This window comes from Amia ocellicauda, chromosome 8, assembly GCF_036373705.1.
Source record: "Amia ocellicauda isolate fAmiCal2 chromosome 8, fAmiCal2.hap1, whole genome shotgun sequence".
NCBI lineage: Eukaryota > Metazoa > Chordata > Actinopteri > Amiiformes > Amiidae > Amia > Amia ocellicauda.
In genome coordinates, this window is record NC_089857.1 from 39523966 (window position 1) to 39540668 (window position 16703).

Consider the following 16703-nt stretch of genomic DNA (forward strand, 5'->3'; position numbering starts at 1 on the left):
AAACTGGACAAGAAGGCCTGCATTCATTGCACAGAGAAAGCCCTTTAGGAATTAAGAACACAGTTACAAAAGATAATTCAGACCATGACCATAAATCACCTTATAAGGGAACAAGTAGAAACTAATAACAGATAAAATCTGTTTGGCACTAAATCCAGCTAATTACAGTCTTTCATATAACAAGATGGAATTCCTGAAAAGAGTATTAGAGTAATCCTGACAGGATGAAACAAAGATAGAAGCCAGAATCTCTTTTGATTCTGTGGGGCAGGAGAGCAATAAAAAATACATCAACAGGTAGATGTGGGATTTCCAGCACTATATTCCGAAAAATAAATTAAACTGCAGATCTGTTTATCTCGCATCAGACAGTATTTACTCAGTTTACAGTGCAGTACATAGCATTGTATATAGTAATATCATTAATTGCTTATCAACATTATTGAGGGACCAAATATAATAGTATATTTTGATTCGATTAGCAATGTTATATTTCCAATTTCTCACTTATTTAACCTTTTAAATCATCTCCGTATATTCACTACATTCTCCTGAACATGGCATACAATAAAACAATTAACAAATACAACTAAATAAAACTCTGTGTGTCATCCATCTTATGCAAAAAAAATAAGTTGTTTAAAATAGTAGCTTCTCCTCCATACAGTGTTACTGGAATAATATTTACATTCATTTGTCAAAAGCACAATTTGACTAATATTACTAATGCACATAATCTGACTTAGCATTTTACTTTGTACTCCTTCTGTTAATGTTATTCTTTTTATGCCCAATGTTAGTAAATCTTTATAAATAATGTAATCAATGATTTGAGTTTAGTTGATTAGTGCACCAATATTAAAAAGAAAAACACAAAAGGTACAAAAACAGATAAATAGCCAGTATATTTGGCGTATAGTGTTAGAATTATATTAATGGCACAGTAAATGCCCTGTGGCTTTAATTGGCTTTCATCTGAATTCACACCAGCAGGCTGTAGTCAACACATGGCTGAATAACCATTTAGCCAACACTACAATAGCATCATACAGAATGAAATGACACTTTCAAATACAGATGTGCACAATAATTTGTTTTCACTGAAGAGCTATTGTAATGGGATTAAGTAGGTTTTATTGGAGCAGTGTTTGCTGATGCATTAAAGAGAATCAAAACCAGCAGAAAGTAAAGAACACATAGAGGCTATGCTTTGTTACATTTCAGAGACAATTCACTGTCATGGAATAGACACATACATACTGTGTTTATTTCAAATAAAATTAAACATTTCTAAGATGAAATAGTATCACGTATGGATCATTACTGGTGAGCTATGTGAATTAGTATCGCTGGAGATATAAATACCACACACACTGTGCATGTGCCAAGTCCTGGTGCTGTGTGAGGCACGGTTTATGGTAATTGTAACTATAACTACACCCATCCAGTTATCCATACAGGACTGTGTGAATTGCGGAGATTTAATTTTGTAAATTACAGGCACTTATTCAAAATATCACTGACCCTTACTGATTACTCTTTACCTTTTTAAAATACTGTGAAATATTGCCATTCCACCCTGAGCACAGCAATCTAACGTAATGTCTAAGCTAAAATTGAGAATTTAAATTACTGTGGCCATTAAAACGTGCACTGTTCTCACATGAATGCCTTGTATTTAGAACCGTCTGTTTGCATTACATGTGAAATCATGTAGACAACCACTATCATTTCACTTGTGCCAAAAGTTTCAGGGGTGCAATTTCCTCCTGATTAGTCACTACATTTAGTGAAGGACGAAGCCTCTAACATTATAATGACATACAGCACAAAGTTTACCTAGTTTTATGCCTGTTGTCCCAACAAGTATTTCAAATTCCACAATTTGAAATGCCTGATGTGTTATTTCACCTTATAACCTGTTGAAAGGTATGGGGTGTCCATCCTGCTCCTCTTTTCACTGGATCAATTAAATAAGTGACATTACTGGAAACGAGTGATTTCCTCTTGGGCTTTCTGTAACTTGGTCTTATCAGACACCTGCTCCTTGGGGTTTATTACGATGCAATTTAGAGACAGCCTGACCTGGTTTTTCCTTGCAAGCCCCTGGGAATGTATTGCTTCCTGTTTGTCTGCAGTCAAGTGTAGCGTCTGAGTCTGAAACATGTAGCCTCCAGAGACAAAAGTCACCTTAGACATCACATAAAGTGCTTGTTCATTGAGGTGCAGTGCCAGGGGCTCCAGGTATGACAGCATAAAAAGCTGTTAAGCAGTGCCCTTATCCTAAAACACTGAAGAGCAGACATGACTGAGATGAAGGTTACACTTTTGAGTTATAAAAGTTAGTAAAATAATAGAATGCAAACAGGAAAATCACATATAATTTACTTATACTCTCCTACTAACCCATGAGTACATATCAACCAATTATTTTTGGGACTGCGGTAATTCTCCTTTAATGTTGAACTAGAAACGCAAGTATTGTAGTTGTGTGTAGTTTTTAAACAACAACAACAAAAAAACAGGTAAAATGTTTTTGGTTTTTAAATACATACAGTATGTAGGCCCTCTGTAAAATTTCTGGATAATGTTTGGAAAAACAGTCACTACAGTCTCCACTAGAACTCCTTATATCTTTTGTGCATGTAAATTATGCGTACAGCATTTATTAATAACATTGAATTGGCATATTACATCCTGCTAAAGCAAAGGAATTAGTTTAGCAAAGTTCAGCAAAAGGTGACAATCTAAATATCCAACTAACTGCTAATTGGAAGGAAAACCAGCCATGTAATTTAATTATTTATTTTTATACGTTCTACATGTTGGACCGGGCATTCCACAAATTGTTCTATTAAAGTGGTTACCCAATCTAAAAGTTTATGACGTAATGTAAAAACTGTAATCTACCCCTATGTAATTTCGAGAGATGCATAAGAATGCTGAACAGATCTAAGCAGCTCTCAATAATGTGTCATGGGAATTTGGAAACACTACACCAGATGCAGTTTAAAGTTTAGGCTGCTTTTGGGTTTCTTCAGAATGTAGTTAAAGTCTCAGTACAATTATACTGATGCAGTTTCCTTATATGAGTCTCGTTATCAAGGTTGATGAATTTTGAAAAGTACTAACGTGTGATTTTATTTACTTGATTCTTTCTGACCTCACATATGCAGTGATATTTCATGGCACAGGACAGTATAAAATGAACCGATAATCTCCCTGCTGACAGTTGCCATCCTGACCCTGGCATTGAGGACTGGCCTATTGGAGCGCTTCTGAGAAAGAACACTGCCTGAACATGGCATTGGATTCATCTCCAGTTATGAGGGGTCTCAGCAGAGGGCAGCCACTATGATGTCTCGTGCTGGTTTTTAAGCCACGGGAAACTCTGGCAAAGTTGTTAAGATCTAGTGTCCAGCAGCACTGCACAAGGCTTCAGCAACGATTCTTAATATTTGCAAATATGAGCAAACAGAAATAGCCAGACTGCTTCAAATACATGATCACTGGAACTATATTTTCATTGAAAACAGAGCACAGAATGAACTCCTGACAAAGTGGCATAATTAATTATAAGACTAGACACACACTTGCATATCACAAATAGTCAGGTAATAAAGAGATAGTCATTAATTTCACTATATACCACTGAAACCCTCATCTGAAATCACACCAGCTGCAGCTTCAATGCCACCCATTGTCACTTTGTATAGAATGAAACCCTACTAAACACATCAGTACCTCGGTTGTCTATCCAATCAACCAATTAACCAATCACAAAGCACAATAAACACAGCGCAAGGGTGCCTAACACTGTTCTGTAGCCAATCGGAAAATCGTTTTTATAGTGACTAAGAAGCCTGTGGCCCTTATCAGGCAATCAGCAACGATTCGTCGCGTTGTTTGTGGCCCGGATGTGAGAGATTTTCGTCTGAATCAAATGACGAAATCCGAATGACGTATTTCCGTCTTCTGTGCCTCTCTGTGGACGGAGCGATGGGTTTGGATCAACACAAGATTGCAAACAGGTATGTGGTCCAGGATGTGTTATCATTGGCATAGGAAAGATATACGTCCAAGTAAATTGATTGGTAGCTTATGAATATGAAATCCATATGGATAGATAGTTAGATATATGAATAGATAGATACATACAGAGAGAGAGAGAGAGAGATAACTGGATAACACTATTCATACTTATTTTGGCTGTATGTCGCCTTAATAAACATGATTATACTTCCCCCCCCAATATTTATATTTGTAATGCCAACATTATGAGTGACCTTTACAAAAGGTGCATGCACACGTCACCGCTGTTTTATTAGATACAGTTGCCCAACACGTCATCACTATACATTGCAGTGATTTACAGCTAGGAGGGTTTGGAAAACTCAGACTTTCCTACAACAAGCATCACTGACTTTTCAAGCCCACTCCACTGACATCCAGGTCTCTATATGCGCCTGGTATGGAAAGAAGGTGTCTGGAAAGGAGCTCCCACCCCCTCCCCACCTATCTGTACCAATCCTATGTCAGCCCGGTATATAGAGCACGCTGCCCGGGTCCTCTACTGCTCTCTGCTGCTCACTGTGCTTTATTATATACATCATCCACACTGTATGGGCTCTGTCCCGATCCCCCTGCCTCTCTTGCTCTTTCCCTTTCTCTCCTCTCCTATCCTCGGCTCTGATTCTGTGCTGACTTTTGAGTTTTTCTCCGCGGGACTCAAACTCATTCATTCGGAAACTTCAATCTCATGTGAGAGGAAAAAAAGAGCCGCAGTTACACCGGGATATGGATGTAAAAACCCACTGGCAGTGCACAGATAACACACACTTTTGCGCAATTTGCTGGATTTCGCAGAGAGGATTGCGGCATTGTAACACTATTAAGATCCAGCTGCTGTAGACACAGTTTAAGGGAATATGTATCAAAGTCGCCTGTGCAGCTTCCTCTACCAGTTATGCTTTCTGACGGCTACAGGTAAATGGCTACATTTACTCATTTGTGTACCTATCTGTGAAACACGGCACTTGTGGTGTTTGTGCAGTGGATGTGTCTGTATACACATTTAGCAGTATTAGCCTACTGCATTAAGTATGTACTGGATTTTAAATGCAAAGCCCTGAGATGAATTAAAATCAGCTTGCAGGTGACATGCCACCTTACCATTAGGCTCAATAATAATAATAATAATAATAATAATAATAATAATAATAATAATACAGGGGTCTTTGAATTCAATGCATATGAACTATGTCTATCTCAGAAAAATATTATTGGTAAGAACCCAATTATAAATATAACGACAATCCTACCCAACTATGACTCAACTGTATGCATCAACGTATTTATTGTTTCCCACTTCTTTCATCCAGGTTTACAGGTCTTCAAAGACTCCGAGTCGGAGATCGTTTTCCCAGAGGCTTTTCCAGACTCCGGTTTGCCGGTGACTGAGAGAGCAGACAGCCTGGAGAGAGACGCCAGCGCCGGCAGCAGCTCCAGAGAGGTCCGCTCCATTTCCAACTGGGAAGAGTACGAGTCCCAGGAGCTGTACCACTGGGAACCTCCAGGACCGCAGACCCGCGCCTCCCCGGGACTCAGGCTGAAAATCCCGGCGTTTGGGAAGGATCTCTATCTCATCCTGAAGAGGGACAGTCGATTTTTATCTCACAAGTTCATGGTGGAGAACAGACCCAAAGGACGGAAAGCGTCCCAGCACAATGCACCCTCCACTGACTCCCCCAGTGGGGAGAGATCCTGCTATTACAGCGGGACTGTTCTCAATTATCCCGGATCCATTGCGTCCTTCAGCACCTGCGTCGGACTGGTAAATATAACCCTTTCTTTTATGGAGACCTTTGGCAGGTGATAGTCTATAGTTGTCAGAAAAAACTATTTTCCAGCTTCTATCTATTATCAGTACAGGTTGGATTTTCTCCAAATGCATTATTATATGTTTGCTGGAAAGTTTGCGCACACAGGGGTGAGTGTATTGTATGCAATTTAATCTAAAGCGTAGTAAAACAAGTGTTTCATTAAGGGAAAAAGTTCGATGGATAAATCAGTGCAGGTTGTACTTTTAATTGATTTAATGTGGAATTCCAAACTAAATAATGTAATTTTATGTAGTATGCCATTGAGCAATCACAGCAATTTAATTATATGGTTCACTTAAGTGTTATGGTGTTCATGGTTTAGTGTTATGCTGTAGTTGTTTTGTTAATATAAATAATAATAATATATAGAAAATCTATTCCCATAGTCTTGCTGTCACAGAAATGGCCTGAATTACTTAAATGAAGTACCTTACTTAAATGACAAGCGGAATCACTTGGGGAATCACTATGTGAGCTATCATCTGTGCAAACCTGTGCTTTCATTCTCTGACCATCTCATTATTTTTAAACTCGTACTGGTAAGAGGACAACGAGGAATAGGGCAGTGACGTCTGCTTGCTAAACCTCTTCTTACTGGCTGTAACTCTTGCCACTGGTGTGCTCTTTCACATCAGAGCTAAGTGGTACAAAGGAGGAAGCCGAGGCAAGTCTCCACAGGCACCACGAAAATGATATCCCTCCAAAGAGTGGTACTTGGTTCTCCTGTGCTGAGCTGGCCATGGTATTATTGAAACAGACGGGCCCAGAGAGCTGGGGCAGAGCACACGGGACCACAGATATATGATACCGGAGCAGTTACTGATTAGAACTGAGTTTTGTCGATTTACTGCTGTGGCAAACTTTCAAACTGTTTTACAGTAGGGATGTCATTATGTATTTATTATTGGGAGGACAGCTTGCCAGAATCGAACATGGTTTGACCCTGATGCAGGTGATAGTGATTAAACTACAGTGATGAAGTAGGATATTAAAATGCCTTTTAGATCTCTGTGCACAGGATCAAGATCAAGGCAAGAGCGAAAAGGATCTCGTAAACTTGGTTCTGTATAATTGTTTTAGGGCTCGGGAATAGGTTTGTCCAATAGAAATGTAATTCCTTAATTTCTATTGTTTAGAGTTGTAAACATCTCAGCTTAGCCAGTAATAGCAGTTTGTTGCCTAAAGGATCTGCAGTCTAATAACTGTTCTTTTTCCAGAAACCTGGTGTGCAGCTGCCTCCAAATCTATTGCTCATGGTCTGTGTAAGACTAGGCAATTATGCCCACAGTCAGTTCATTTATATGAATGGAACACTTGATAATACCTTACAGACTTCACAAAGGCTTTTGCCCAGTTTCTACACAGCAGTCTTGTCCACAGGTTAAGGAAGTTACAAAATTGTTCTATTCCTTTGCTAACATTTTCAAACGCGAGCAGCAGGGGACTTGGATAGCTTGTGATGTCTGCTTTACTTTAGTTAATGAAAGTCCCCTACAAATGACAGGTGTGCAGCACGCCATTGTGCTCCAGAGCTGCAGGGGCAAGAAGCATTCAGGAAGAGTTTTGGATCCCAGACTCACAGACAACATGCGATCATATTAAAACCACAGTGTGCCGTCATGAGAGACCGCCTGAGGTTTTTGGTGAGCTTCTGTGGTTTTCATGGTCTGGACATTTTCCCAAGATGTTTGACTTGAATCTCCAACTTGTATTTATTTAAAGCAGAACTTAACTAACTTAATATCCTCCAAAATGCTACTTCTCTTAATTACACAAAACCTTTTCTTTCTTTATCTGCTAGGTTCTTTAGTTTTTTAAACTTTCGTCTATCAACAAGAGCTGAACGTAATTCCCCATGTTACGCTGGGGAAGTTTAGAAACAGTCAACTGAGGTGCTTTGAATAAAGAGACATAATGACATTTTACTGCAACCAGCATTAGTCTATAGAAATGAATGTCTTTCAAATGTAATTTTCTTATCATTTCATAACCAGCTATATCAAAACCTAAACTTCTCAGTTATTTCAGAATATGACCTGTTCAGTGAATTGATTATTGATTGTGGTTGCTGTTGTCTACTATTGGTCAGAGTAAAAATGGTGATACTAATCTAGCCTCAGTTTTTCTACAGGCATGGTGATTTTAGCTTCATGTGAATATAATGGCACATACAACATTTATAACTGGATGCGAGAGAATAATTCCGATTTGACTTGAGGTCATGTCTTACGTAGAGACTTTCTTTTTTGAAGTGCACCTGTACTGCCAGTATGTATTAATGGCAGTAACGAGTTTTTGTGTTGAAGCAGTGTGTGTTTGTGGAGGCTCTCTGCATTGAGGTGACAGTTAGCTCACACCTGGGTGCTGAGATGTCAGCCAAGACATACATACAGTTGTACTTTTCCAACCTTTGATCTTTGTAGATGCTTTAGAAATAAAATGTGCGGTCTTTGTTTGTTCCTTTGAATTTACAGCCGTGTCATCTATTTACTTGGAAGACTCTCGACTCTAGAGACAGTTGTACACTGAAGTTCAATTTCAGCTATGAATGCTATATAATGGATAGCTGCATTTGCCAGCTATAAACCTTGTGCACAGCATGGCCAAAAAGTCATAGCTCCGATGGGAAGGAACCTGCATCTGTTTACAGAATTCATGAACAGCCAATGCTGTGCTCTGTACATAAACGACTTTCTGGTCCTGGTGTGCATTCCCATTGAAGGTAGTCTATGATGCTTCTGATACAGCTGGAGGCAAAATTGACACCCCAAGAAAACCTGTGCCTGGTAATTGATCAATCAAGAGAGGTGTAGTCAATTCACATGAAATCCAAAGTGCTACGAGTAAGGCTGGAGGAGTTGTCTAATCTGGGATTGTCTTGCATTGAGCTATAATAGGAACGTGATGAGCCAAAACTACATTTAATTCTGGGATGTGAAGATATTCTGATATTCTGAAGGCCCCTGTCATAATGAAATGATCAGTGCTATATCAGTGTGATATTTTTGTGACTTATAGCTTGACCTTGTCCATTGTCTGCATGCAGGTTTTGTTGGAAAATCAGACAATTTATCCTGGCACTTAGGATCTGGAGATACTCTTGAGAATGTCTGTCATTTGAGTCATCTGTCTCTGTTTGCAACTGCTAAAAGCATTGAAACCCTAATAAAGACGTTACATTTAGTGGACGTTTCATGTAATGTATTTGTCTGCCATGACTCTCTTAAAATGCGTTTTAAACCAATTTTAAAACAGCAGTTTAAAACCTGGTATGATAACAGTTTGGTATTGCTGTGGTTCTGGATGGCCAAACTAAATCAGCCTGCTTTAATCACAGAAATTATCCTCTGTTTAGTCTCTTCCAGTTCTCACGATTAAATGAATCTGAAGTAAACAAGTCTTCTCAATGGATTTTGTAGTCAGTTTCATTTCGGACACATTCCATTCAAACATCAGATCATTCTCTTAGGTATTCAGGAATGACTTACCATGTTTTGTCTTCACTGCCTCATGAATACTTGCATATAGATCATTTAAGTTATCGAAAGTTGCATTGACACTTAGTAATTCTGCTGATGCATGGCAGGAGAAGGCAGTTTGGGCTTGTTATTTGTAACTGACCTGTAATATAAATGTCTGGGTCTGTTTAAGTTTCCTGGGGCTCGTGACAACCCCTGCAAGTGGACTGAAGTTCTGCAGATCAGAAGCCAATTGCTTAACACAGAGCACATAATCTGCAATGTGTTGTTTTGTGTTAGTTGAAATAACTCAATACCTTTGAAAAAAGGAACAAAATATTTTCAGAGATGATATTTTTGAAGTGCAAATCTGTCACAAGCTTATCTTCTTCTCAGACACAGCATAAAGTATTCAGTTTGCTTTCATGGCATTAGAACATATTTGACTATTCTTTCCAATGTGATTTTACCCCCCTCCTTTTAGAAAGGTCCTATAATATGACTAAAGTTGGTTTTCTGCCTTTGTTTATCTTTTGATGGCTGATATTGTCTCTTGAGGTTCAGCTTTAGACAGCCGGCATTGTGCTTGTTAATCCACCATTTACAATACGACATTAACATCTACTTGTTTTGCATTGTGTGGATTAAAATAATTGTTAAGTGAATGATATTTATAAAAACCACACCAGGCCACGTTATGCTTTGAAAAACCCACTGAGAGTTGACTGCACATTTTGTGAAGCCGTAGAATATCTGCCCCCTCCCACCCCCTCCCTGCTGGCTGTATTTCATTAGGAAAATACTTATGACAGTGAGGTCATGAACATAACCCCAATCAATATGAGGACAGTCCAGGAACTGAGATCATTCATGTTGCACTAGCATTGCCTCCACTCTAACTCAAAGGATTTTGAAGATTTATACTCAAAAGGGCAAGTGCAGACAGTATATTTTTTGTACATATATATGTGGCATTCCTTACCTTTGAAGTCCTCTTTAGGAGTAAATGGATTTGAAAATGGACTGCTTTGGTAATTTTCTTGAAAAAAAAAGACAATGAAACAGCTTTGTTAAGGATGTGTTTTTTTATTTTTTATTGTGTAACCTGGAAACCAGCAATTTTTGGCAACAAGTAAACAAAACCAGCATGATCACCCATGGTGGTGAGATTTCATTAACAAATGGCCAATGGGAAGCACTCATTTCAAGTCCCATGCAGACTTTTCTTTTGGCTTAATTATTAAAATATGTTTCATATTATCTTAAACATTGGTATTGGCTGGAGAAAAAGGAGCATTTTGTTACAGTACCAACAGTTACACAGTGTGACTGGAAACAAATCTTATTCAGTGTTCTTCGTGGGACCTGTTTTGCGGTAGACCACAAGAAAAAAAGAAATATTTGGTTTCCCCAGCATAGGAAGGTATTAACAGCTACAGCCAACCACTGAGCTTCCTGTCTTTAAATTAAAAACATTTAGTAAGAAGAGGTCTGAAGCACATTGACATAAAAACCACACAGATGAAACTTGACAACTGCCTTCTTTTTCATTCAGTTAATTCAGGACATTGTTTACATGCTGCCCAGGCCTAAGTCAACACGATTAGCGAAACACAACCAAATCAAACTATTTTCCAACTGATGCTTCATTCTCACAAAATGTCATGGCTGTCATGGAGTGTTAAAATGAATAAATGAATGCAAATTGACGTGGGAATGAATAAGTACACACTGGTGACAATGTTTGTAACAATGGAGACGAAGCAAATTTAGACTGAGGATCAAGCCCCGAACATTTGCACTGAATGGATTGTCATTACTAAAAACACCGAAATGCCCCTGTGAAACTGTATTGTTGAATGTTAATGCTTCCATTTAAATGAAAGAAGTACAAATGCAGCCAAAAACACATGCAAATGGAAACACATGTTGTAGGCTATTACACCTTAAATAATGCTATATTTTAACATTGATAACATTTGACTGTACAACTACTTAGTGTTGAATACTTATACGTTTACATTTGTTTTTCAGATGGGGTTCATTCAGCTGAATGAGGATTTCCTATTTATTGAACCTCTGAATCACACACTAGCGGTAACAGGTCATGCTCACCGTGTGTACAGAAGAAAGCGGTCAATGGAGGAGAAGACAGAAAGACCGGCGACGCACAGCTACTGTGGAGTCTTCCCTGGTATGTCAATTACTTTGCATGTGCTGTGTATATTTTACAGTCATATTTCACATTATTAATGAAATAATTAGCATGTTTTTCCTAACCGATACTAGGAGGGTTTCTAAATGTTAGCTGTTTATTGGTATTGCTATTGGCACTTATTTTGATTAAAGGTTTTTCCTCTATTGCCCCCCTTAAAAGAAATCATATAACTATCCAATTGATAAAGTGCTGTCCAGTCACTAGGAAAAAGTTCCCGTTCTGGTTCCCCATCTTGTGAGGTTTTATTATATTTAAAATAAAGCCAATTTCAAGGAATAATATCCTGATTACTGAACTAATGCACTTTTCAGTGAAGAACGGAGGTCTTTGAAATGTAAATAAAGAGGTAGTTGAGTTAAACATCTTGATTACAGTACTGTCCGAGAGCCTTCCGTTTGGTGTCGTATTGAGACCAGTGCTGTTTTATGCATGAGATTGTTCAATTCTTCCAGTTACATCTGGCATATTGTTGCACATTCCCGTGGACGTTAATGCAATTAAACATTAGGTCATCTAATTAAAAAGAGTCTCCTACCTGCTTAGCTAAATGAATAGTAGGGGATGAATTACAGTCCACTGATGAGCCCAGAAGACTGAATCTCTGTGGTAAAGAAGAAAGCTTTTCTTTCTGTTTCTTTTACATTGGACTTGAGATAAATAACAAGTGACTGAGCTGGAGATTGATTGTAGATTTGCAGAACACTTTCTGGAAAGTAAAAGACCCTATTGTTTAAAATCTGGTATGTTAAAAGTGACAATGTTTTTTTTTCAAAAAGTGAAAACTTGTAATCTAAAATAATCAGTTTATTATTGGATTCATTTAATTCTTATCCTAAAATTATATAGTTCTTTAATTGTATACAATTATTATTATTATTATTATTATTATTATTATTATTATTATTATTATTATTATTATTATTTAATTTGGCAGCCATATGTGCACATCAGGCTGCAATGTTCAGGAATTGCTAACAGTTTTTGATGGTGGTTATGGATGAGGCTCTGGGGATGGTGTAATATTGAATATGAACTTTTCCAGTCTACCTGCCATGCTACAGTGTTGTGTTATTACTGCACTAATAAATGAAATGTATTCATTATTTGGGTTCTGTCTTGTTTACATCCTCTTCAATAATCTGTTATATTTAATGATGACTCATCACTAACATCATTACTCCCAGAGACAATTCAGTCCTCTCACTGCTCAAATGTGTTCATTTACTGAATAATTAAGTATTGGGTCTTTCTTTCTTTCTTTCTTAATTCAATGCAATTATTTATTTTTGTATGGTCTTTTGCATACACTCTGTTTTCATGAAGTTTCTGAAATGTATAGTCTTTTTCTTACATAAATATATTAGAATGGGTAAAAGAGCTCCCCAATTGACCTCTAATCCTTTAGTCAAGTCAAATACACAGAAGAGTTTATTATTCTTTACCATGTTTAACCCAGAATTCACCAGAGAGTATCTTAACTACTGTCATATTAGGTACCGTAGGGTATATCTTCTTCATCCTCACAGTTTTCATGCAGCAACAGGTGCTACTGTGTATATTTATGACTACTTTCAGTTCATAGTGCTTCTCTATTAAGATTTTTTAGATCTGTTTTTTAGTTTAATATATGAAATCTTATTAATTAAGATACCTATCCTCCCCCTTCCTTCTCCATAGAGCTGATGCACAACAGCTATAGTATTTGTTTGTGTAGGCATTTGGGAATTGTCTGATATTTGTTGACAAGGCAGTGAGTATTTTGCTTTCTGTGTTTGATTTTTCTAAGAACTGACATTTGTTCTAAAGTTTCAATCAGTATAGATCCCCTGTTACCGACACCCATAGTTCCTGGTCTAAAAATCTACTTGGCAACTGTAAATCATCTCACAATAAGAACTTCGGTTTGCTTGTTGGAAACTCCTTCCAGATGTGTACAGCTGTTAATTCTGTGGGGATGTTTCACTATGGCAGCAGTTTATTATGGGAAAGGATATAAATGTTTCTATTTTTCTTTTTTATCTAAGGAAGAGCTTGTTCTGAGATAAACTTAATTCACAGCTGGACTCTGTCTGTTGGGTTGAAGTGAAGGCTTCAGTTTTTTAAAACAGGTTGAAATTCTGATGCAGAAATAGCAGAACTTCAGTCAGCAGCGATACTACTCAAACACCAATGCAAGGTCACCCAGGACTATTGACATTCATGGTGGCAGGAATAGCTGATGACAAAATTATACTTAATTGGCGTAGAAAACTGGGTCAGTGTGATTATGACTTTCACTACTGTTTGAGCCACCTCAGATTCAAAGCAGACTGGATCTACTTTCCTTTATTACTGCCAATTACACTCTGCAATTAGTCTACATTATTGTTAATGTATCCTGAGTGGAACTAGTGTTTAAGAGAGAGTTTGTTTAAGCCAGTGATATTGAAGATATTTATTCCCTGTAATGGCTAATAGCTGTTATTAGTAAAATTAAATACCATGTTGGAAAAATGTTCCCCTGTTGAAATTAGTTTTTTATTAACTATGATCACAGTAGTGTAAGAAAAGTACAACATTCTGGTAGTAATAGGCCTAATTCTTGTGGGTTTATGATTTTTGAAACCTTAATTTATTATCTAAAAAAATAAAATAACATCCTGATGCATAAGCTGTGCAAATGAAATGTGCAGAAAGTAGTGAAGCGTTTAAATAAATTGAGTAAAATGCACATTTAAACAATTCTATTACAAACAAACATCCCAAAGTCTGTAAGGGCTGCAGATTTGTATTCAATGAATATGAAGGTTGCCTAGAGTGAACAATCAGTACAAAGTCATGTGCTGTACAAGTATTCCCCTATGAAACAGAATGTCTGCCACTAGTGCGTGTGCTGACTAGCCACATCACCTTAACCTGCACATTTCTTTTCACTTCAAAGTAATCTGTTGCCTCCAAGTGCAGAGGAGTATTGCAGTGCCTCAGGCAATAAAGGATGGCACATACCCTGACCTGTAATGCAATATATTTGTTGAGTATGTCCTCTGGGTGTACATGGATACTGATATCTGATTAAGGCATATATCTCTGTGGTGGTTCAATCCATCAGTGAAATCCGGCTTTTGTTCTACATCAGCCCAGTGCTTGACAAGGGAGGCATTACTACCTGCCTGAAGAGGCGATGAGTTGCCGACAGTGATTTAGCTGATACCAGTTCTTGAAGGATGGCTGTTGACTGTCTTGAAGGTTTTCATTAAGAAGTCTGATCTTTGCTCCATTTCTGTGACCCATTCACAGCCTGCTTTTCTACAAACACACAGGATGAAGGGCTTTGAAGATGTTTGCTATAGCTTTTAGCAGAAGAGGAGGCTAATACCAGATTCTCAATAATTGTCAAAAGTCAAGAAGGTGTGGTTTGTACATCTGTTATAATGCAAGGAAGGATGCTGGTGACCCAGCTATATGTAAACAAAGGAAATGTACTGGTTAACTAGTCATCTGCTACCAAAAGACAGAAATGCTATGATTTTGAGATCCATCTATAGCTGCAGTTAATGGCTAGTTTGGTTTCCAGCGATGCCTCATTCTTCACGTCTTCGAGTTTGTTGAGTAAGTTCATGGGCTTACTTTATGGAACCCTTAATCAAACTGAACGTTTTGTGCATTTTTTCTTCACAATATGAAAACGTGTTTTCACACTATAGGGGAAGAAGTTATATTTTTCCACTCTAAAGTACAACTTAATCTCGATGCTGTCATTTATATCCCCCTCTAGTCACCCATAACGTTGTGTATTCTCTTTTCTTCTTTTGTTTTTGCAGAGAAACAGAAAAATAAAAACCGAAAAGTAACAGAAAGCAGAAGACGGAAAAGATACTCCTACAAATTACCTCATGAATACAACGTGGAGACCTTAGTGGTTGCTGATCCGGCCATGGTCAGTTACCATGGAGCAGAAGCTGCAAAGAGGTTCATTCTCACAATTATGAATATGGTAAACTATTATTAATTTATGTAGAACAACCCAGTGAAAAGTTATTTATAGATCTGAGGTGAAGTGTTACGTTTTTGTTACAGTTTTTATCTTATGCCAGTTCTAATACATTATGTATGGTCTATATAGTTGTTTGTTAATCATGTCTCTGGATGCTGAGTAAATTAGTATATTGGAGCATGGTGTTGATTACACCAGGGTCAAGCATTTGATTTATAATTACAGTTCATAATGCTTACAGCTATTTTAAGAAGTGCTCTAATATACTTTCTTTCTGTTGCAGGCAAGTGAAAAGCAAAACTCTCCTGTTACATTTCATTCATGACTGTGTCTTCTCATAATGAACGTGTCCTCTCCATAACAAACGGAGGTTAAGAATGCTGAATGCAAACAAATGACCCTCACAGCCTTATGTGAAAAGAAGGTCAATGACACCGAGGCTTGAGGTGACACAGTCAGAGGAACAGTCAGTGCAAATTACAGCTTAGAGTTTGGCTACAGTGTTTTATCTGAAGTGCCCACGGTGCTCACAAAGTTCTGGGCCTCCGCAGCTTAATGTCCAAGAGATCCCGCTGCGTTTTAATGAGGCCTGCCCATTGTGCTAGCCAAAAAGCAATTATATTAGCCCAAACAGATTACCATTAGGCAAATTTGATTTTTGTATTCATATAATGAGGTATTACAGAACTAATGTGTTCCTCCGGTTTCTTAGCTGGTTCATTAAGTCGTATAGTCAACTGAATGTAATGGATGCGCGTCGTGTGAACGCTCGCTCTGAAAGAACCCTTTCTTTGTCCGCCACTGCCGAGAGCACTTCGCCTGTTAATGCAGTGTGTTTATAACATTGTCGAGGGGAGTCTTGTTACATGAGACTATTGAATTTAACTTGGTGTCCTAATATGGCCTCTCGAGGCCTGTGAAATATCAGAGGCAGTAATTTTCATGACCGAAACGGATTGTTGCACCACTGCCAGAACGCGGTGAAGGTACAGGAAGAGTTCGCCACTTTGTACACACAGTTTAAGGCAGATTATTATAATGATGATGATGATAATAATAATAATAATAATAATAATAATAATAACATTACTGTGACCCTGTACTGGATGAAGTGGTTATTGATGGATGGCTGGATGGATAATAATATCACTACTACTACTTCTACTGATATT

General features: G+C 37.9%; 1 protein-coding gene across 1 annotated transcript in view; it reads left to right on the forward strand.

Annotated features, from left to right (window-relative positions):
* Positions 1 to 4585: 4585 nt before the first annotated feature.
* Positions 4586 to 16703, forward strand: part of LOC136755019 (A disintegrin and metalloproteinase with thrombospondin motifs 19) — a 67631-nt gene continuing 55513 nt past the window's right edge. The window contains exons 1-4 of the mRNA XM_066711367.1: positions 4586 to 4986; positions 5382 to 5833; positions 11375 to 11534; positions 15359 to 15531. Of these exons, the coding sequence (XP_066567464.1) occupies positions 4929 to 4986; positions 5382 to 5833; positions 11375 to 11534; positions 15359 to 15531 (843 nt within the window). The 5' untranslated portion in view covers positions 4586 to 4928. The remainder of the gene's footprint in view (positions 4987 to 5381; positions 5834 to 11374; positions 11535 to 15358; positions 15532 to 16703) is intronic.